The sequence below is a fragment of the Thunnus thynnus genome, chromosome 7 (assembly GCF_963924715.1).
Source record: "Thunnus thynnus chromosome 7, fThuThy2.1, whole genome shotgun sequence".
Classification (NCBI taxonomy): Eukaryota; Metazoa; Chordata; class Actinopteri; order Scombriformes; family Scombridae; genus Thunnus; species Thunnus thynnus.
This window is the reverse complement of record NC_089523.1, coordinates 28030578-28054192: the sequence shown is the minus strand read 5'-3', so window position 1 is coordinate 28054192 and position 23615 is coordinate 28030578. Positions and strand designations below refer to the sequence as shown.

The following is a 23615-nucleotide window of genomic DNA, read 5'->3' as shown; positions in this document are numbered from 1 at the left end:
TGTATAATGAAGATCTGAAGTGGTGCAAAGGACTGCATTTGTGTGTGATGGAAGGATTTCTCTTGGCTCTCTCCTGTGGGGTTCAGATGAGATATCAGAGGCAGCGTCTTGTAGATGAGAGCGTTCTGCCCTGTTACCAATCAGGGTTGTCAAGTGTGGCATAATCACTTGAGAAACACATTTGGCGTGTTTGTGTTGTTCACACACAAATATTTTACATGCGATATCTTCAATATTTTACACTGTAATTTTTGTTAAGGCACAGCATAACTTAAAAACACCCTAAAGCACAGTCAAATGTGTGTCTTACTGAATGCAAATGCATGGATAGTGATTTCGACATTCCTCTAAGAGGTTCATGCAAAAGACTCATGCAGCTAAATCTCCCATATTATTAATATTAATAGGGAATGTTAAATTACATGGCAAACACTGTTTTTCTCTATGATCAGGATACATGCATACAAAAACTATAAGACAAGAGGAGAATAAAGTGTAGAAGAACAAAAAAATTTAAAATCTTTCCCTTTTTTGTTTGTCAGTGACTCATTTTACATGACATTTTCTGAAAATAATAGCACTTATATGGCTGATTGTATGAGCTTTCACAATTGTGCAGGCTAGATATAGATTTCATTGTGTCTCTTTTGCGCCAAAGAACAGTACGTCTCTGCCACGAGTGCTATCTTATATAGAAATAATAGCCGGAAAATATCTCCACCTCAATCTAACTTTCTGCAGAGCAACGAGGGGGAAATCAAAAGACGTCCAAGACTAAAGAAGAAGGTAGACAGGGGAACCATGTGGAGCACATAAAGGGAGAATGTGAAAGGGGGATGAACGAAGGGAAGGAGTGCATCAGTCTGTGTACCTTGAGGCCAAAGTCTGAGGGGAAAGGCCTATAATGGCATGCGCTAGTGTGAGCTAGGCTGGATGGTTGCATACTCGACAAGGTCCCCAGGGCCAGTGTGAGCAGAGCTTCGTGGGCTGGGAGAGGAGGCCAAAGCTGCAGTATCCAGCTCCGCATACTGGACATCACAGTCCTTGTGGCCAGAGTTCTGGAGACAAGAGAGGCGAAAGGTGTGTGAGGAGTGAGGCAGCCAAAAATATGAGAGAGTGAGAATGACAGGTAGACTGATGCTGAGAAAGAGCTGCAGAGACAGATGAGAAAAAATACTGACTGAAGATGTGATGGTTATGGGGACATTTTGAGTTAGTGAGTGTTGTTAGAGAAGAAAGCAAAGAAAAATGTGAAAGCATGAAATATATAAAATGTCAGATTAAGACTGAATGTGACAAAAAAAAAATTGGAGATGTTATACACAGAAAATCATAATGGACAGACAGAAATTAATATAGAAATATACAGACGGGTGACAAATTAAAGGAAAGTCCAACATAAAATGTCTTAGTAAGGTGTTGGGCCACCATGTGCCGCCAGGGCAGCTTCAATGCGCCTTGGCATTGAATCAGTGCTCCTTGGCATTGAATCAATGCTCCTTGGCATTGATTCTGCAAGTCTCTGGAACTCTACTGGAGGGATGAACACCATTCTTCCAAAAGGTATTTCCTCATTTGGTGTTTTGATGGTTTTGGTGGTGGACAGCGCTGTCTAACACGTCGGTCAAAAATCTCCCATAGATGTTCAATTGGGTTATCTAGTGACTGCGAAGGCCATACCATGTGATTCATATCATTTTCATCACAGACAATAGATGAGAGGTTAGAGATGGAAAAGGACTCAGACTTTGTTTACATGCACATAATGAAGTAGTTTTCTTTTTCTGATTTAGAAAATAGTTATTTCAAGGGTTTTGCATGTACAACAGAAATTTTTATCCAGCATCAATGTGTTTATTTCAGATTTGTTTTCATGATTCCGTAGCTCATGTGTGCATTTCCCAGAGACGATGCAATGCTCAGAGTTGATGGGTATGAAAACTGTATTTAAACAAAAAGAATCGCTGTAACTAAACAAACCAAACACATATTGAGCTTGTGTTGCAACTCTGCTTGGATTATGGTGAACACATGTCCACACAATCTTTCAAAAAATGAAAACTGTGAAGACAGTAATTTATGTGTCCTGATCACTGTATGAATTCACTGATTATGGCTCTAACCACAGTTACTGTTCAGCTGATGGAGGGATATTTACCCAATCTGTAAGCACATTCATGGAGATGCTGTTGTGATTGCTTTAATACTGGAACATCTGAGTGCATGTAAACACAGACAAAGACCTTCATTCAATCAGCATCTGACCACTGTGCACAAACACAAGTCCAATGATTGACTGACTGATTGACTCAATGAGCAGTTGGCCAAGTGGATGATTGAGTAAATGATCTTACTGTAATGGGGTAATCAATAAATGACAATGAAAGCTTTCAGCGCTGTTTATCCAATTCCAAAAATACTTCTTAGATTGTCATATTGTGCTCTAGAAAGGAGACTCAAAGGCAGTAGGTAAACAATCATTTGAAAAATGATGAATTCAGGCACTCACGGACAAGACGAGTCAATGTATAAACTGTGGAAAATACATTATAATGTGTTTAATAAGTAAATATGAGATGTTGACATGGGCTTGAAAGACAATGTAAAATAGACAAAAGGTAACAAGTCAACATTCAAGCAAATGAGGTTTTGATTTCCTCGGCCCATTCTCTCCTTTAAGGTAACGATGATTGACAGTTTAAATTTAGTTACAGAACTGAGAAATGTTTATTCTGTATTTCTTTGTTTGGAATAAACCTAATAACTTGACCAAAGACGAACATTAAAGATGGAATAACATGCCATTTAATGAAAAGCAAAATGAGTTTCCTGCAGCACAAATGAACTGGACTGCTCCAATGTTTGTATTGCCTTATTACAAAGTAGAATTACAGGTGAACGATGGCAGGAATCAAAAGACGAATCTTCCATTTCACCAGCTGCATTTTGAGGAGTAAAAACTCCAAAATCTAAATTGCTGCTGCATGTTTTTTTGGGTTGTTTTTTTTTTCTATTTTGGTAGCAACAACGACTGCTTGAGAGAGTCTGTTATTGGATCAAATGGTAGTGCCTCTCCTTTTAGTCTGCCTCCCTTTATTCCTGGTAATGACATCAATAAAGCAAAAGAGAGGGAGTTATGACTAAGTAAATTCAAAGCAGAGATGTCATGTATCTCGTATCTACCTACACAACATCTTAGGATGGATGGTGAGGGTGCGTGAATAAGAAAAAGCAATTGGATGATACCTGTTGTCCCGCCATTGCATCAGTGTTATTTCCATCCAAGAAAGGATTACAGAGAAATGATTGAAGCTTTTACAGAATTTCACGTTAATAATTTAAATCTACTGTGCAATCTCCCTACCATTGCATATTTCCCCACCACTCACGCTCAGCAATCGCTGGATATTTAAATATCTGGAATATTTGTCATGACCAGAGTGCAATCAGGGGGAAAATTACAGCCACATCGCATTCAAAATTGGCAGATAGTGTTTTGCCCCTAGAGAATCATCATTAGTAACACTCGACGCTCAGCAGTCAATGCATGTCTCTCACAAATAGTGTTTTGAAAACCTCAGTGATACCCTATTCATCCTAAGAGCAGCCCTAAACTTTAATTTAAATGGAATGTTCAGAGATAAGAAATAAATCTAAGGAAAATCTCCCCTCAGTGTCCAAGGATTATCAGAATTAAACATCCGGTTCCTTTGAGTGTAGAATTGAAGAAGATAGTTTAATATCTTGAATAACTACACAGAAAATCAAAATCAATTCGTCCAGGGGAAAAAAGAGTGATAGTAATTGAGTAATCCTGCGAGTTCGGTGAGAAAAGATGAGTCATTTAAAAAGCACACCATAAACGCAAAAGCAGCAATTATAACAAATTGTGCTGACAGACTAATATGTGAAAAACAAAGCATGTAGTTCAGCAACAGCAGAAGTTGGAGCATAGTTTTCCATTGTTTGATAGGAACTTAAAGGACCAGTGTGTAGAATTTAGTGGCATCTAGTGGTGAGGTTGCAGATTGCATCAGTTATGGGCTACTGTAGCAACATGGCGGTGCAACATGGCAAGCTCCGTGGAAGAGGACCTGCTCCCCAATGTAGATTTAAAAGGCTCATTCTAAGGTAACAAAAACACAATGATTCTTATTTTCAGGTGATTATACACTAATTAAATCATACTTATGAATATTATATTCCATTCCTGCCAAGTCCGTTCCACTAGATGCCACAAATTCTGCACACTGCACCTTTAGGCCAGAGTTGTCTACATCAATTTTACATCAAAGAGACATTACTTTTACACACACAGCAGGCAGCAATGAGCTTTAAGCCAATTTAAGTTATTCACCAGACAAGAATTTCAGAGAAATATGAAATATACTGTAATGTATATCTTATGCACTGTAAAAAGAAAAAAAAATCTAATTTAACTGAAAATATGAGTGATGAGTTGCCTTACAAGAGTAAGTTCAATGAACTAAATAGTTGGTTCAAACTTCTGATTGCTTGTTCTAATGTAAAACAGAAGTTGAGAAAAATATTTGATAAACTTAAAGGATAGACTGATTGACAATCTGTATTATTCTTGTTGTCAACAAATCCCATTCTTAGTCCATCTCTCCATACTTTCTGATGCCCCTAACCTGCCTGTGGCACTCAGCCTCAATCTTATTTGTTTTTACTGAAGATGTAAATCTGTAAAATGAGTTGTGATGTATAATCTTTTTTTTTTTTTTTTAAAGATTAAGCAATTTCTCAAAACAGCTGGACACTAGTTTTTTACTGAATGTTACTCAAATAGGAGGAAATTGTGGATTTGCTGGGAACTGGATGTGCTTTAGCTGTGGATGTTTGGTGCTCTAGTGATATTTACGGCAGCAGGATGTGGAATTGATTCATAATAAACTACAGTTTGTGTCTCCTCATCCAAATGCAGGAACATGTCTTCCAGTATAACAATGAGGCTCAGATTGTAAGGCTTGTTAGTATCTGGTTGGTATTAGTTGTTTTTTAGTTTTTTCATGGGATTTGTTGGCAGTAAGAAAAATATACAATAGAATATCAGCAGCCTATAAGCCTAAAGATTTGATTGATTACAGTGGAGCTACAAGGTGTTGACATGAAATACTGGAATCCAGATTATAACCCACATGTTACTGTCATCAGCTTCACATCAGTTTACTGCAAGTTGCACTTTTCCATCTACAACAGCAGATGTTTGTTACATGCAACACAACATTTTTGCCTTCGTTAGCAATGGAGCTAGCAATGGAAATACTAATTTAAAGCAGACTGCTCCTGGTAGCTGTTGTATGGCAGTTACAGCAAGCATTCATATTTATCACAGTGAGACACAGTTGAAAGGCTTTTTTTTGGCTTGTACACACAACAGACACACACACATACACACACACAGGCTACACAATGTCAAAAAGTCCAAAAGATTTTTATTTTCTTTAACTCAAAGCCACAACTCTAGCCAAAGCAAATAAAGCCCTAGAAACACTAAAGCGTGTGCCACCGAGGGAGGCTCACTACAGTTAGCAGAGGCATCTGATACAACAAGGCAAACACTTCATAGTCAACAGTTAACACTCAGGGGCGATGATGTATTGTAGAGCATCAAAGTGCAATTTATCTGCACACCGTTGCCATGCAAACACACAAGTAATTACGACGGATTAGAGGAAGTAGAGGGGAGGTGAGGCAGAGGGCAGAGCGAGTGGTGAGTGTTGGGGTCAGAATGTGAAATAGTCCACACAGCGAGGGTGTTTGCTGGACCACGTTTAGATAGAAGGTGAGTGGCGCTGATGTAAATGATGAGATAAAGAGCTTAGTCAAAGCACCCAGTGGATTTACTGGTCAGCTCGTCATAAAGGCTCCAATCCACTTTTAACACCAGACAGGCAAAGAAGCAAGCTACATTAAAGATCCTCTGTGACATTCAGGAAGCATTAAAGCACTGCATTTCATTTGTAAATCAATTCTCAAATACCTCTAAGCATAATGGCTGGGAAAGTTTGCCCTTTCACCAGCAATTATTGCTAGCCGAATGCAGCGGCTGTGGATGACCCCTTCATAGAGAAGCTCCTTTTGAACTCACTCATGACATGTCTACTCACCGGTTTATCAGTGAAGGGGGTCGACTCAGAGGGTGCCATGTCGTAATAAGGAGGCTGAAGAGGAAGCTTCTGCATTTCTTCCTCCTTGTCGAGATGAACCACCTACAGGAAACACCAAAAGCTCAGCAAGACTCAAAATGAGCTCAAAATCTTTCACAAACCAGGCAGGTCAACCAGTTTATACTGGAGCTGCTCTACAGTTCCCACCAAGGTTAACTTTGCAATTAGCCCATAACTGAAAACTGCATCTTTTGTTGCATACACATTCGTTCAGTACTAGGAGACCTCAGCAGCAGAATATTATGTTGGAAGTTGTTGACTTGCTTTGCTCACGGTTTTCAGTGGTAATGAGCAGAAAGAATCGAGATCTGAAATCTGACTAGAACACAGCTTGCCAGTAGTTTGAACTTAAGTTGCTCTGTTTAAGTCTATATGTGCATCAAAGTTATTTTGTCAAATTAATTACTTCCATATCTCACAAAGGCATGATGCAAACATGATGCAAAATAGTGGAGCAGCAATGCTACAGCAACTGTAAAGCTTCAAGAACTAGCTGTGCTACACAGCCACTGAAGGGAAGGACAGCAGAGAATTTGTTTTATACAAGAAGGTGACATGTGATTACAAAACAGATATGCTGCAGAATAATTACAGCTTGGCAAACATGTTTTGCCAATATATAGCGGAAGCTCCTTGAAACCACCTTCATGTGTTTATATGTTCCATCACAATGAAAACATATCTTTTAAATTAAAAAGTAAACATGGAAAATATGAACTATTTTTAACAGCATCACACACTCCCTGTCCTGATGTAAAATCCCAGTTTGGTGTTAATTGTGCAGGTTTCTTTTAATGTTATGTTTGTTTGAATTATAGCCATAAAAGATGGCTTTGAATAGAGATTTTCTCTAATTGTGCCTCAGCCTTGTCATGGCTGTACATAGAAATTTTAAATTGTTATATGTTTATTTATTATTTTTAGCTATTGAAACCAGTGTTTGAGTATTTAAAGTCATCAGTGTTTATAGGACCTTTTTAGAAAATTCAGTAGGAAATTAAGGAGTCACTCAGGTTTGAAGAGAGGGCACATTAGAAAAGAAATGAAGGGTGAAATGATGGAATCAATCCAAACAACATGACTCACATCATGACACTACAGTTACACACGTTTTGCAACCCAAGGCTCTTTTTTGACAGAGGCATGAAAATGAGATGACAACATCCATGACAGCTGCCTGTATTTTTCTCTTCATTTTTGACATTCAACAGACTAGTTTAGGACTAAGCTATATGGTTCCCACTTGAATATTCAATGTTCTGCTATTAGATTTTCTTCTGCAGCGGTCGTCATCATAACAGAAGCAGCGTGTGAGCAGGGCGGGGGGCAAAGTGCTCCCATATAGTTTTCCTTTTCAACATATTGCCAGTCTTAAACTTTCCCCACAGCGTGTTCTAATTCATCTGTCAAACTCTGTCATAATCACAAAGCAAAGTTTGATGCCACTGACAGAGAGGTACCTTTCAAGGGTTTTTAAGGTGGAATATTCACAACAGGCTCTGGAGACATTTTATGAAATGAATTTAATTAATTTTCTAATGACAAATGAATGCTCACAAAACCTTCATTTGTCAGACCTGCACCTTGCACAATGGAAAAAAAATACAAGTGAATGAAAGAAATTAAAGTCATCCAGAACAATGAAGTTATCAACATAATAAATGTGAGATTCATATAATAGATGCTGAACAATGCATTTCCCCTCCACACCTCTGTGCTGTTCAATTTGTGGGATCAAAAGGCTGCCAAATGCTGTTAGATCCCCATTTTCCTTACAGTCAAAAAAAGCTGTTGAATGCCAGTCAATATGCGCTGCACTTGGTTGGTGTGAGCTTTTCCATTCACATTACATGAAAAAGTGGAGAATTTAATGGCTGAGTGGTCAAACAGCAAGCTGAGCACCTGACTTCATATGCAATTAGCTGGAGGAAATGTTTGGAGCATAAAGACATCGGCCTCCTGGATGGTTGTCGTCTGTTTGGCTCTTTGTGTCCACCTCACAGCAACATACACTGACTGTTTGTGATGTAGCGAGCGCAGATGTTGATACTCTGGCTGCTTTGCCAGTTTCGCTCTGTGCATTGGGCAATGATAAAACCATGATACTGCCAATTTCTTCAGGCCAGTCAAGTCACCTAGCAACCTATCCTGAAATAAAGCTACAATATCCAACTTTTGCCGCATCCAATTTCAATAATAGGATATACTCTATTGCAAGCCCGTTTTCATCCCCAAGGCATCAAATACCGACGCTTTGTCACGCGTCTGATACTGACGCACAAGGTACCCTTTGGCACCTGTATGAGACACACCGGGCTTTCAGCTAACCAATTAACTTTCCCGAAACCTAACCAAGTGTTTTTTGTGCCTAAACCTAACCAGACCACATCAGCTCTGAGCGTGTAATATTGCCATGGATGGGCATTGGATTTAGTTGAAAGCCCAGTGGGTTTCATACAGACACCAAAGGATACCTTGTGCGTTGGTATCAGACCCCAAAGGGTGTTGACCAATTGTTAGTATTTGACAACCTGGGATAAGAGCATGTTGGCATTGCCCATTTCCTGTCTGTGTGGACCCTCGTTTCATGCCTTAATCCAAACCTTTCCTAAAATTGCTTTTTCATTGATGCTCAGGGTTTTTTGGACTGATGGCTGTGATCAGAGTTATGAGTATAGTTCTACAGCAACAACAACGATGTCAAAAAGCAGTAAGAAAAGAACAATTTGTCTTTTTAAAATCTTATAGGTAATGAATCATCCTTGTAGATATTTGCTTTTTTTTAGCAGGTCGTCATTTTTTACATGCTTATGATAAGGATTTGACATTTATGGACAGGGAACAAAATGAAAGACTATGACAAAATGGGCCAACAGTTACTCTCTTGAGTGTTTTAGCAAAAAGTATTTCTATACCTGCAGCAGTTCACAAATCTAGTGAACAATAAATAGAGTTGTGTTATTACAAAATGTCTGGCAGCTCCACAGATGCTGATTATCTTAGTATCGTTTAAAGAGACGGTTCATCAAGATGAGTGACAGGTTTGGGGGGCGTGAACATGCACAGCTGAAGAGAGGAGGGCGGGACTAATGACACTCCTACATTATGGTTTAAAGTTGTAGCTCAGATAAACCCTCAACAACTGAAAGTGCAACCTTTGTTACGGCATGAATGCTGAATCAATTACAGCCATAAATCATATGAAACCTGAAAGCTTGAACCTTAAAAATATCTTGGTCTGTGAATTACATACATTCTGTGCTGCACATGCATCACAGTAGTGATGCTTATTGTTTATGCATCAGCGATTACTGTTTATTCATGCATACTCATGAACCTGCTGTGGTGATTTTTTTTTTTTTTCCTTTGCTTACTTTTATTTTTCCAACTCTGAGCATGCTGAGCTTGCAGTTTCTTTTAAAGCAACTACAGCCATAAAATTGAACACATTAAATCCTGTAAAGTGTCCATTACAGCCTCATCATTCTACTAATCACAGCATTAGGTGCCTTGCTCAAGTACTCCTCTGCAGTAATTTTGCAGGGAGGAGAGCACATAACTTCCCTTCTCTCCATTATTTTCTCTGCCTAGACATCCAGAAGTTTGACCTTGGCACTATAAAAACTATCATAAAGTTGGATTTAAAATAGCAGTGCTGATACACGGTGGCCTTGGCAGTTAGGTGAATCTTCAATTATTTCTTCTTTCATTCTGTCTCATGTGCACTGTCCTCAACTTTTAATGCATACATACTGCACTCTGGTTCTTATGAAAGTTAAACTGTAGTTCCTGTTGTGGACCAATCTACAGCAAGCACACTGGAAACCCACCTGGATAATCAAAATAAAAGCATGTAATGCCACTTGTTTATTGCTATTTAGATAACCTAAAGCAATATCAAGCTTGTGCAAGCTGTGATAATCATAATAATAAATAATAATAATAATGTAACAAATGTTCTGTGTGACCAACAGCTGATTTATGACTGGAGACCAGGAGCCAATCATCAACAAGGAGCTGTGCAGAGTCCATTGAAGGGGTTGAAGGGGCTTGGAAATATTTTTAGACCTGCAGCAATTTTAGAGGCACGTGTCAGGTTTGTGGCTTCACCGCAATTTTGTAATTGTGGTGGCACACAAAAGGTACAAAAGTGCAGCCACTCCACGGCAGAAAGCCACATGTCTCCTCCAAGACATAAACTGTGAACCAATTCAATACTACATATTTTATATGATATATATTTTTATAGTGATCTTTATAGTATCCTTTTCTTTTTAAGTTAGTATGCAAGAAATAAACATATTATGCCGCAGTAAGAGGAAATTATGTAATATGTGTGCCTGACTGTGACTTGACACTCCCAATCAAATACAGCAAAATGTTTTTTTTCCAAAAATGCTGCTGTAATTTCAGAGGTGTTCATGCAATTAGTTTAAATTTTTTCCAGCTGTGAGAAGCCTCCCTTCCTTTGTGCATAACATTGTGAGTGATAGTATCAATCAAGGGAACCCTCAAAAATCAAGTGTTTTTATCTGCATACTGGCTGTTTTTGAATCTACTATTTTTTGGCAAGTTTTCCAGTGTTAGCTCACTACAGTACGTATTCAAAACCAGGCGCCACTTCCATCTTTACACATTTACCACCAAGCACTAACTACTGTACGACCATCAGGGCTGGTGGCGAGTGTTTTGCCTCTTCGCCCGAGATCAGTGATCTGAGAAAAATGATTATATCAGTAAATTGTCTTCACTAATCCACTCAACGTTGACATTTGAGTTTGTCTCTGATTAATAATAAAACTGCTCATTCAAATTCTGAAAACATGTCGTGGGGTTAAATATACAAACACTGCTGTGAAATGAAGCTGTTTATCAGACTTTGTGGTACTTTATAATTGACACCACTCATCCATTAAGGTCCAAATACACAAAACAGTACACTGCACACGCAATGAGCATGTCTTACAGTAAATCAGACAAATAAACACTGCTTTCCAGCACAAATAAAATACTTTTAAATATTTATGCTGCAGTACAAGGTCAGTATTTATGTGTCAAAAATGACCCACTTACCATTACTTTCCTCATTAAGAGGGAAATTAATAAGCGTCAGACTGGTAATTACACTACATGTTACTGGCTTCTCTTGGAGAACAAGACATTTCTATATTTAGATATTCAAACACTCTCGACTAATTGTACTGCAGCTGGATTGTTGGAGGAATTCTGCAACAAGCACCAGTCCAGAGAATAAGATGAGAAACACTTTGACAGCTGTGTATGATGGGAAATACTGTATACGTATGTGTGAAAAAATAGCCTTGTGTCACTAACTGACATTTCGTGGTTTTGCTATTCCACCAAAGCCATAAATACCCTTCAGACATCAAACATGAAATCCAAAAGATATGCATTAAAATTACTTTTGTGAATGGGTCTTATGAATGTAATTGTGAAAGGTTTTTGCACTTTCTTTAAAAAAAAATTGACATGAATTGGCAATATCTCACTGACATGTGACACATGACAAAAAAATTGAGGCAGAAATATGACGTTTTTAAAATGTGTCAGATCAGTCAGAGAGGATAAGAACAAGAGAAGAGGAGGAACAGGAGGAGGAGGATCTTACCTGGATGTCATCAGATGTCAAGTGTCCCTTCATGTCACTGTTCTTCTTTTTGGGTGGGGGAGGGGCTGGCTTGTGGGCAGGTGGGAGGTCAGTCCTGTTAAGAGAGTGAAAAGATAACATGACACTCAGCACAGTAAGGGATCTCCACTCTTTACGTCCCTCACCTTCTACAGCACTCTATAATGAGAAGGCCTGCCTGCACTTGCCTTTTTCACTCTTTCCTTGGATTTTGATAGATCTCGTGTTGGTGGCTTTGTTGCGACGGCAGCCATTCCCCCTGCCCTTTCAAAGGCTCTCGCTGGAGAGACACTGTGCTAATGAGAGTGGGCTGTAATTGGACACTGAGGTGAGGAGATGGGGATGGAGGGGGTATAGGGGGCAGGGAGAAGGGCATGTGTGAGTCAAGTCCTCAGGGTGAATTGCGCCTCATTCAGAGTGCCACATGGACAAACACCCTGCCCACTGTGCAGCAACTGTTTGTTTGACATGTCGTCCTGAGCTGTGACTCAGAGAGCTCAGCAGGCAGCTTCTGCTCTCAACCTTTCCCTGGATCCCTGGTACTAACATCTCCTAATCCCCAGGTGCTCACCCCGCCCCTCTGTTGACACACCTGGGGAAGAGCAAAGCCTCAACAACCCAACACCTGTGCTCATTTACATGCCGCCATTAACAGAGCAGTAAACAGCTATTTTCTTCAAATCAACAATGAAATTTTCACTGGAGATAAAGGCCACGCTGGCACACAGTCATTACTATGATAATAAAAAGGAAAATTAAATTGTGAACAGGAAAGACAGGAGTAATTGAAAGCTTGATGTTGAAATTGTTTGAAGTGCATCTGGATAATTATTTCAGACAAGGAAGCAGAAGGGTTGTTGCTACGAAATTGTTACAAAGAAAACCCCTTCCCTCAAACATGCTGGCAGTCAGATGTCATCTGCCGTATTCTGACATGATATCAGGAGTGATCAAAGATAATGAAGTGGAGCACAGACACTGAGCTGTGTACCTACATGCATTATCTCCAGCTCCTCCCGCCTCTCATTCGCAGTGGTTCACGTCCTTATTGAATAACATGACCTTTCCGCAAGGCCAAGTCGGCGTTTTAATGTGCAGAAAATTTGTGCATGAGTGCACCCCTTAACTCTTTCTTTCACGCTCATTATTTCCAGTCCGTATCACCTTGTCTCCAGACAGGGCTGCCGTGCCACTGCCAGATTCATGTGGCAGCCTCTTCAGCCTGCCTGCAGCACAGAGCCACAGCAAACGCAGAGAGAGGCAGCATGCAGCACACTCCCTCATCTACAATAACCTCTTCTATCGAAGAGCCTTCAGAGAGAAAGCATCCATTTTCTCTCAGACAGATAATTATGAGTCTTGTAGAAATGCGGTTTCCACAGGTACGGCAGCGTGCTCATTATAAAATATTGTAATCCGTTGCTTATGATTGACTGGATGCTGATACAAGTTAGAACTTTAAAAAAAAAGCTGTGACAGCTGACAAGATCATTTGCTTTCAAGAAATGTATGTGACAAAATGTAATTTTCAGCCTGTCTGCACTGTGCATACACATTTCATCAATTTGCTGAAACAAAAAGCTGCTGAGGCACCTCATGCGTTGACCTAATTGTCATTTATTGAAAAGAAACGTGACATCAGCCAGCGTTTGATACAATATTTACTGTGTTTTTAGACAAATCACTTTGACATCTTCATTTTGGGGATGGATTTATTCAAGCAGGATGAAATCATACGATGTTTACATGTGATGCACAATTTGCATTCAGATCCTGCTGCATTTTTTCAACTTACATTTGATTTATGATTTGATCCTGATGATTGCATTTCATTGCACATTATGTGAAGGAGCCTGTTCAAATAGGTAGCGTGTTGGGGCCCCATATGCAGAGTGGGTTTATTAGATCTGACCAAACATGAAGAAACTCCCTCGTCTCATGACTACCACCCCACAGCAACCACTTTCTTCCTGTCATACCTCCCCTTCTTGATTGAATTCGGCTACATTTGTAATCACATTACGCACAAGCAGCAGCCTCAGGAGATTGTCAGCGTGTAGACTGTCACTATTGGTTGACACAATAGAGGGAAAACACAGCGGTAAGTAGCATCAGTGTTGTGATGAAGTGAGGTGTGTGTAGAGTGCACAAACATACAGTACGACTGTTTGCTCAGGCACGCATGTACGAAGACAAACATACAGTATGTGTGTGTGCAGTCACTCAAACTGTTCGCCCCAATTCCAAACCACAGACTAATACTACAGGAAGTGATTAGAAGGCGTGCATCAACATCTGTCAAAGTGCAATATTCAAAAGCTTCTTCCGACTCAACTTAAAAAGTGAAAGGTCAATGTTTTTTTTCCAAAGATTTAATGCTTTATTTATCAATAGCAAAAAGTCAAACAAATTTAGCATGCATGCAGACATCTTTGAATGTTCTTAAACCATAAATTCAATTTTTCCAACTTGGGTCTGATTTTTTTTGGCTTTGAACATGGCTTTGGTAACTTTGAACTCACCAATCTAACAGCTGAGATCTGCGAACACAGTGACATCACTAAGTCAGATGAGTCAAGAAACAAGCAAGTCAGACAATCAGACAAGTTGTGAACAAAGCCAACAGTTATCTAACCCACTTAACGAGGAAGTGAAAACGAAAGTGAACACATCCAAAATATTGGTATTAATCCAGGAAAACTGTGTGTGAGCACAACTCTATCAACTATGTTAACTTTGAGTGAGGAAGTCTGTAAACTGTGGTGGATGTTCACAACAAATAAGTTTACCCCTCATCATTCATTGGCTAACCTGAGAGTTTATTTTAAAACCTGTTTGATTGTTTGGTTGATTGGTTTCTTGTCCCATCTAACTATATGTGATGTCACGGTGTTGTCAGATCCCTGCAATTAACTAAGTGAGAATTATTATCAATGAGGATGGCCAAAAGACCAAAGTTACAATAAACAAAGATTTATTTAATTAAATTAATTCATTTATTGTATTCTTAGATATTCTTTAGCTGTCTGAACACTGTCCATGATTTGTTTTCTTTTATTCAGCTGTGAGTAGTTCTTGTGTTACATTGTTGGCAAAAAAAAAAAAAGTGCAATTACAGCACATTCAAATTAAGCAAATTTAGTACATGTGGACATATTTGAATACACTTGTTTTGCTACGTCTTGTTTGAGACACACGTGCAAACTGAGGATCTTGTAAAAATAAACTCACATGCACATGAAAATATAACTGAAGCTGGACAATTAAAAATTCAACAGTTTTTATTGTTTGAATGATTGTGCAGAAAAGAAAACCTCACAGTGGCAGCTGTTGGAGTCGTTCAGGGAATGTAAATGCAGGTGAATGATTTTTTCTTCACAATAATACTGTACAACAGTGAACCCCAGCTAAATAATTAAATTACTTCTTTCCCATGCCAAGCTTGCTTTCAGGCAAGAAAGGATTACGGTTTGATCTTAAATATATATATATATATATATATATATGTTTTTTTTCTTTCTTCTTGTCAATGTTGTCGATTAATATATGCAGCCTTTCTTGTTTTAACATTTCAGAGCAATCAACTGTGGAGATGTAACCTTTTGACTGGATGAAATTGCCATTTGCAATAAAAAGATGTAGAAAAGTAATGTACAAGACAGTATCGACCCAAATAAAGAGATGATGTAGATTGAAAATAAGGGTGGATGGGCTGCATATCTTGAAATATGTATTTCTGCCTTTATTTTATGATGTATACTTTACCATATGGCAACTAAAATATTCAGTACTTTCCAATTTGTGTACGATACTCCCCGTTTTCTTCCCTGACACATTACGATCTAACTAATTCTGTGGTTTGTACTTAATGTTTGCTCAATCTGTACGGCACGATGCTCAGCTTGACCACCTCATGTGCGCATCTCAGCTGTGTGATTATACACAGACTTCCTCAGAGCTGAATGTGATGCAGGCAGCATGTGGGCGTTGGCTTTGTGAGACACAGACACTAATGAGAGCTGACAAGCACCACAAGCCTGTAGGGAGCAGAAAGCACTGGGCAGGGAACCATAAGCTACATTCAAGTTTGCACTGTTTCCTGCTCAGACATCCACCTTGAAGACCTCACTCCTCTTCGCTCTGTTGGCTACAAAAGGCTCAGGGCAGCTTAAGGGGAGATTTAAGGGGGATAGCAAGGAGAAAACATAACTAATCCTTAAACTGAAAAGAGTAATCTGTGAGGGAAGATTTACAGCAGAGAAAATGACTTTTACAATGCATTTACCAAAAAGTGACTTTTTCTATTTTAAAACGCAGAAGTAGTTTTCGAGCTGCAGATAATCAGAATTAAGACGTGCTTGAGTGTGACAGTTAGAAAACACTCCTTCCCTGTCTGCAGCATGTTAGAGAAAGTGAAGTGTTGCATCCCCAGAAGCGTTTGGATTATGGAGCCACCGTATGACCACAGCCATCCTTGTGGAAAGCAATGTGAAGTGTTTGAGCTGATCCTTGGTGCTCTCATTGATTTCTGTTGATCACAATCTTATTTGGCAATTTAAATGCTAATGATACTTTTAATTGCAAGACGGGATAAATGTGATTTGATCTTTAGGAGGCAATTACTTTCATGCTTTGTCTAGCTCCGATCTTTTCAAAAGGCGGACAACAATTACTCTGCAGAGCGCAGCTTTTTTTTTTTTTTTTTTTTCCTATTTTCTTTTCTCACAGGAGAAGAAAGAACAAAACAAGAATGAAACAAAATGACTTTTGTTTTTTGTTCTTTGACAAGTTTATCAAAAACTATTTCTGTTGTGGGGGAAGGTTTTGCTTTTCAGAACACTTGACTTTACATTTATACACACACGGCCAGTTTCCAAACCTTTTTCCAACACCTTAGGCATTGATACTAGATTACATACACTGCTATACAAAAGACATGGAAATAAAGGTGATTCTTATGGACAGTTGCATTGTATGTATAACATTCTGTACAGAGAAACCAAGCACCATTTTACTCATACACAACAACACTGAATGATTCAAATTCACACCCTGTAAAATAATAGTCCATGTTGAAAGACAGTAAAGACAAACCTACTTTGGTTACAGCTTAAAGCTAGAGGGTGTCCAACAATACTTTACCATTTATCACATTTTAAAGGTCTCCACACAGCAATGGTGAAAAGCACTGGTGACCAGTTTATAAATCAAAGGGTTACACGATAATAAATCATGTCTCTTGGAAGCACTTCTGCAAGTGACATCTTTCAAATTGCGCTGCTAAAGCAGCCATCGATTTTTATAACTGCAACATCCCCTTTTTCACTTAGACTTCACTGTAGACTATATCAGTAATTTCAAGTGTCCTCTAAAATCACAATGGTGCTACATTTCAGTCCAGCAAACCCATTTCCAGCCTTTAAGGTGGAGGAATTTGTACCAACAACTGAGAGAGAGTAAAATGTCTGTTTCTTGGTGACATTGAGACCCAGGTCATAATTCAACATATTTTTTTACATTCTGCATGTGATTCTTTTCAGATATTGTGGTAAAAATGGACAGGAAGTTGGCATCAAAGTGATTTATACCAGCAAGTATTTGCAACTGTGTCAACACTAGCTGCAGATCAGGAACACTAGCGAGTGAATTCATTTAGCAGGGGAACGGCGCCACGATTGACAGTGCTTTTCGGCATTTTGGAGGTCATACATCACGCTCGGGCAAAAAAGACAGTGCAATGAACACATTATTCTGAGAACATTGCTTTTGACAATGCCCATCTATTTTGATAATCACTTGACTATTGTGCCAGTGCAGCCTCTAAAGGGCCAGTGATTTATTAGGACTGACCAATTTTGAGTCACATCATGTGCTGCTTTGTGAGGGCAAACAGAGGCGTGACTGGAGGTGCAGTCAGGCATGTTATCAAATGCCCAGGCTTGATTAACGGCTCATCAACATGCAGAATTAAACAGTCTGGCTAAATGCTTCCCCTTTACCCTGACATCAGACACTCATATAAAACTATGAATCTCTCGCAGTGTTTTTTTTTTTTTTTTTTTTTCTTTTTTACATTAAAATAAACCCCAAACATTCACTTGCAACTTATCTGCATTCACATGATTAAACATTTCAAAAAAAGTAAACAGTATTCTTTATAAGACACTGAACATGTTTGATGACAAGCCATAGGAAAATGGACACAAATATTAATCTCGACAATTAAAGCTTTGAATCACATTTCACTACAATAAGCATTACATGCCGAGCTACAAATAGGAAACAATAACAACAGATGCACAGTACTGACACGACTATAACTCTTGTCATGCATATTTGACAACAATCATGCACACAGAAGGAGGGGAAAGAGCAAGAGGAAGAGGAGAGAGACTGACATTATCATTGAGTTTCAGCCTATGTGACGATTACAAAAAATCCTCTAGAAGCTCACAGATCTCCCTCTTACTAACAATTTGATATGTAATGTATGTTCAATCTCATAAAAAATCATAGAAATGATAAGCAGTGTTGTGTTCTGTCCAAGCTCCCAGAATCTGATAAATTCTAAGTGGAGCTGGATATTTTATCTTAAGACTTTTAATTAAGTCTGATTTATCTTGGCACTGTTTCCACTGAGCTTAATTTTCATTCATAGTTGTTTATCAAACTGCATCGCCATTATTTGATAGAGCAGGATGTTTTTTTTTGTTTGTTTTTTGTTTGTCTTGCCCCAAAATAGAGATGTTTGAATTTCATTTCAAACATCTCAATTTGTCGAACGATATCGAGAAAAAAAAAAGAAGAAAATCCTTAAATTCCAAGATTTTTTTAGACAACAAGTCCAGTGTAAATCTCTAGTAAATTAGTATATCGATGAATGTTTGCTGCATTCAGCGCTCACAATGGTGTGCTCAAGTATGTCACTTGGAGGCCACCATTACATGCAGGCAACAGAATAGAGGATCCAGGAGAACAGGGTTCAGCAGGGGATAGACTGGGGTCAGGTGCCTCTACTTTCCTTGTGGGGGACTCTGGCTTCTCTGGAGCCTGTGTCACACAACTATCAGCAACAGCAGCAACAGCAATGCTGAGGGAGGGGAGTGGGAAACAGAGAGCAGTTACTTTGGCATCAGAGTGAGAATGAAAGATAGATTAGCAGGGAGGCAGAAAGAGACAGAAAGCAATGGGAGAGGTAAGAGTTTGTGTGCTTCATTTGTCTTGAAAAGCATTCCTGAGAGGTCGAAGCTGTCTGTGGTGGTTTCTGGGTCTCCACGGGCTCAGCGGTGGAACTGCAGCCACTGCAGAGCACTGAGACGCACAGCATGCGGAATGGCAGAGGCCAAAAACCTGGCAGAGTGTCTCGACGATGCTTGATGTTAGCATCGCTGCTTTGAATATCAAATCAATTACAAGATTCTGGAGGGGGACCTCTAAAATAAGCATTGTAATCTCATCATGTGAGTTGATTAAAGGCTCATCTGCACCTTCAGCCAGATTCTGCACACCCCCAACCTCAGTTGTTTTGGTAATATTCCCAGGGAGGAAGATAGCCAACCCCTGCACACAGCAGCATCATTCCCATGGGGATGTGGTTTGCATGTTGTATATCCAGTATAGCCAAGAGCATCATGGAAACCCTGGCAACCATTGAGCTATCTGTCGTGGCCAGGTGTTTTAGACAAAGGCAATTAGCAGGATGCAACTTGAATGCTTGTTTCCTTCACATTGAGACCAAGTTTCATACTATTCTTTCTAAACAGATGGCAGAGACTTTTCTCACCCTCGGAATAACACAAGAAGATATTTTAGATTCTCTTAGCTGTGCCGCTTGTTTTCTCTCAGCTGCATCCTCTGTAACTTCTGTTTTCTCCTCTGTGTATGGGCAGCAGCTGGCAATGTTCAAAATTGTCATGGCCCCTGGTTTGCAGGCAGAACAAAATTACCTGGTTGGCTGGGGGAGTGCTGGCAGGAGTAAATAAAGTAGAAGAGATACTGAGTCCCTAAATCTGTCTTTAAGAGCGATCTGCTTGGCTTAATTGCAGTGACATGAGAGGTCTTACTTATTCTAAAACATTTTCCATTTGAAATGACCTACAAACATCAGTGTCAAAAAAGAGATAGATCAATTTTTTAGTCCTATTTTCATCATTTGTCCACGCTGAGCTGCAGAGGATTTCGGGTTTGCATGTTTCCAAACCCAATCATCAAACTGATCCACTGATTTTGATTAAAATTCATTTGCATAATTTCGCAACTATCCCACCGGATAACATCTAGAAACAGCCTGACCTCTGGACCTGCTGCATAAGAAAGAATCTCCTGGAAAATCTCCTTCACTTCTTGATGATATCGTAACCATCCGACAGAGGTGAAGCTTTCCCAAGAAGAGACTGCAGCACATGTTCCTGCAATCAGTCTTGATTAAAACAATAGTGTTTTAATGGGAAATGAGCCAACTGCAGCCCACATTACAATCAAGTAACCTCTTAATAGCTGCTGCTTTAGTGATAATCATCGATTCTATCTTCTGTAGTAAATGAAGATAAACTTGCTTTTTTTTGTCTGGGTGCCATTAGATTATTTTTCAAATGGTGACCTATTGGAAAGTAGATTATTGGCTCTCAGAATGAATGAGGAGGCAGCGACATGTTTGCGGTGTGTTCTTCTGTCTCCAAACACATTTACTTTCCCCAAAAGTGTTTTGTCCTTTTCAAAGTGTTTCTCTCTCATGGGCTGACAAGAGTGCACACCTAATCTTACCACCTGTCCAGCCCCCTGCAATATTCTCTGGCAGAGGCTTGGTACTCACAGGTCATTATCTGTCTCAGTGCGGGTCTTCTGCTGCCGCCGATGGACCATGAAAACAGTAACAGCCACACCGATGATGAGTCCAATGGCTACGACACCTCCAAGGATCCCGATAACGCCTCCTGGGGGACCCTGCGGTAGTGGCTTCTCTGCAGAAGAGAGGAGAAATAACAGTGTCAGATAGGTGCTCTTTGAGAAATTGATGCTGCTGGGTTGAACTTACGACAGCAGTGAAGACAAAGAAACTTTACTAATGTTTCATCTCAGCCACGTGTTCTTGAAGCAACATCAGCTTTTCCAGATCCACAAGAGGAAAACTTTTGCAATAAATAGCAAAAATTCTGGACACTCTTCAGCAACTGGTCAAAAAATATTTCAAAATGAGAGCAGTAATGCATCCAAAAAGAATAAAAAAACAATAGACTATTGTAAAAGGAAAATCTTTACAAGCCATTTGACACGACATTTGCCAGGCTTGAGGCTTTCTGTCATAAAACAAATCCAAATACTATTTTCAGAGACATATTTCAGGATGAGACCATTGTCCTGTTTGCCCTGGCACTGCATGAATACCACACTGTTGTGGTCACGCCGCAGCTGCTGCTGCATTTCTAATGTGTACTCCATCAACTGTTCAAAAGGAGCCTAAATTGGCTCGGATTTGACAGTGAACCTAAATGCACTCTTGAGAACACGACAAAGCTATTATATTTTAAAGTCCTTCCAGCAGGAGGTAAAAAAATACAAAATATTTTCCCCGCATTTCAGAGAGAGAATGTGTGTGGTTTCTAAAGTAAGACAATTTACCTAATTCTGTTTAGAGCAAAACATGGAAAAGTTAGTCTACAACTGTCAGCTCAAATGACTTATGAAGGAGACATGAAGGTCTAACCCAGTAAACATAGAAGATTGTTAATGTTACGGCTCTGTGATCAAACCTCCAGTCCTCCCACTGTTGATAAAGCCAAGGTTATTATCTTTAAAAAGGGTACAGGAATAGTGGAAAGCTAAAATTCAAGATATTGATGTAACTTATTTTTTAAGAGCTGCGCTGGGTCATGATCATCTCTTAAACTTAATTTTTACAAGTGTCTTTGAGAGACAATTTCTTGAAGTGTCTTAGAGAGTTTTCGAAGGGACTGTCGAAAGCAATCTGTGATTAGTGCCAGAGGGAACTTGAGAAGCTGGTAGAAATATTGGAAAATAAATACTTTTTGATGCCAGCATGTAATTGTTTTAGCTCAATACGTTGCAATAAATCGGACATGCTTTGAAACCATCTCCACTGCTTTGCATAAGGGCCTGCTGATTTTACGTTTTTACGTCTGATGTTAACAATGAATCATCCCGTATGAGATCAGAATACATCAAAATGTAATTCTTCTGTTGTCACGTATATAAAAGACAAATTACTGCAGGTCCCATATGAACCTCTTCCATTGTTTCCCAACCAATGTCAGGTATTACTAAAATAGGACAGTCATCTCTTTTCTGAGGCATAATGAATCTTTTTTTTTTTTGATGGCACAGCACTGGCCTCTGTTTTCTTCTACAAGAGCAGTTAAAGCTGCCCTTTTTAAGACAGGCCAGGGACCAATCAATGGATGTGAGCCTGTTGTGATAGGACACTGCAAATTCTCACCATCTCCAGTTTGAAAAGGAAAGCCTATCTGCTGCCCTCATGATGTCTCTATTATTATCTGGCCGTCCCTCTCGGTAGTGACAGGACAAGGCCTCGCTCTCAGGGGGCCTCTTCTCAACAGCCCCCGCCTGCTTCCCTGATTCACTGCCCATAATGATGGATACACAGAGGACTATTTCACATACGGCCACACAATAGCAAGCACGTTACCCCAACTTGTACCCATCACTTGCTGCCTCAAAGTCAGCGATTACATATTGTGTCCATCAGGTTGTTGTGTCACGCAGTGGTTGCTGCTGGTACTTAAAAGTCGCATCATGTCAAATCTGCCGCTGGCAGGCAAAGTAAATAGGTTTTCTTGTAGCCATACACACTTCTTTCTTGTGATGCATTTCAATAAAATGGATGTGGAGTAGCTTTGAAGACCGGGTGTAAATGTGATCTTGCTGTAGCATGGCAACAGATAAGCTAAAACTCCTACTGTTGTCTCATCGCACTAGATAGTGAAAGCCAGTGGGCTGAATTTAATGGCCCTAATGCAAATGCCAGACACAATAGTCTGTTGTATAACACTAACACACAGAGGAGTGGACTGGATCAGAATGCAATTTCCCTGTTGTGGAGCCCTAGGCACTCAGCACACAGGATTTAGACTGTCACCTCGTAACACTTAAAGGTAGGGTGAGCCATCTGGTGCACAGTCTGAGCACTTTGTCTGTTTCTCATAGCGGGAGAATCATCAAAAATTAAACCGTTCATTTTCTGTACATGAGTTCTACATTACAGGCTTCCTATTATCACCAAGCCTTACATGTATAAATTGATTTGCAAAATTTTACTGCCACAGATGTGGATAGCAGTGGATGTTGTGGTCGGAATAACAAAATAATTAAAAGAAGTCAGTGAGCATGCACCGTTACTCCTTAGCTGTGTACAATAACTCTGAGCTTAGATAATTTTATCAGAAGAGCAAGAGCTACCCTTTGCTGAAGCCGAGCCATTATACAGTATATACAACCAACAGAGCACCTTCAAATTCAATTAGTTAGAAGTAAGATAGTATAACTGTACCAAATAACTGGTGTTGACGACTCAGTTACTGCAGGAAATGTACTTTCAAGGACAACATGGTAGTAGGACTTCAAAGGTCTATTCTATCATATAAGAGCTGTATGTTCCTATCATCATCAACCTGACACACATCATCAACCTGCTACACATCATCAACTGCTTCATGGTATAAAAGAGTTTAAAAAAATAAAATAATAAAATAAAAAGTAGTTCTTAAGCGGAGCGAACCCAAGTTTCTGCCGAAATCACTCAA

At 39.5% G+C, this 23615-nt stretch overlaps 1 protein-coding gene across 3 annotated transcripts in view; it reads right to left on the bottom strand.

The window, feature by feature from the left end:
* nectin1b (nectin cell adhesion molecule 1b) overlaps nt 1-23615 on the bottom strand; it is a 154211-nt gene that overhangs the window by 13700 nt on the left and 116896 nt on the right. The window contains exons 6-9 of one of the 3 annotated variants that reach the window (XM_067595290.1): nt 20651-20798; nt 11821-11914; nt 6132-6233; nt 946-1058 (exon numbers count right to left, since the gene is read on the bottom strand). In XM_067595290.1, the coding sequence (XP_067451391.1) occupies nt 946-1058; nt 6132-6233; nt 11821-11914; nt 20651-20798 (457 nt within the window). Of the gene's footprint in view, nt 1-871; nt 1059-6131; nt 6234-11820; nt 11915-20650; nt 20799-23615 lie in introns of all 3 variants that reach the window. The other 2 variants (XM_067595289.1, XM_067595287.1) reach the window with 2 other exon arrangements.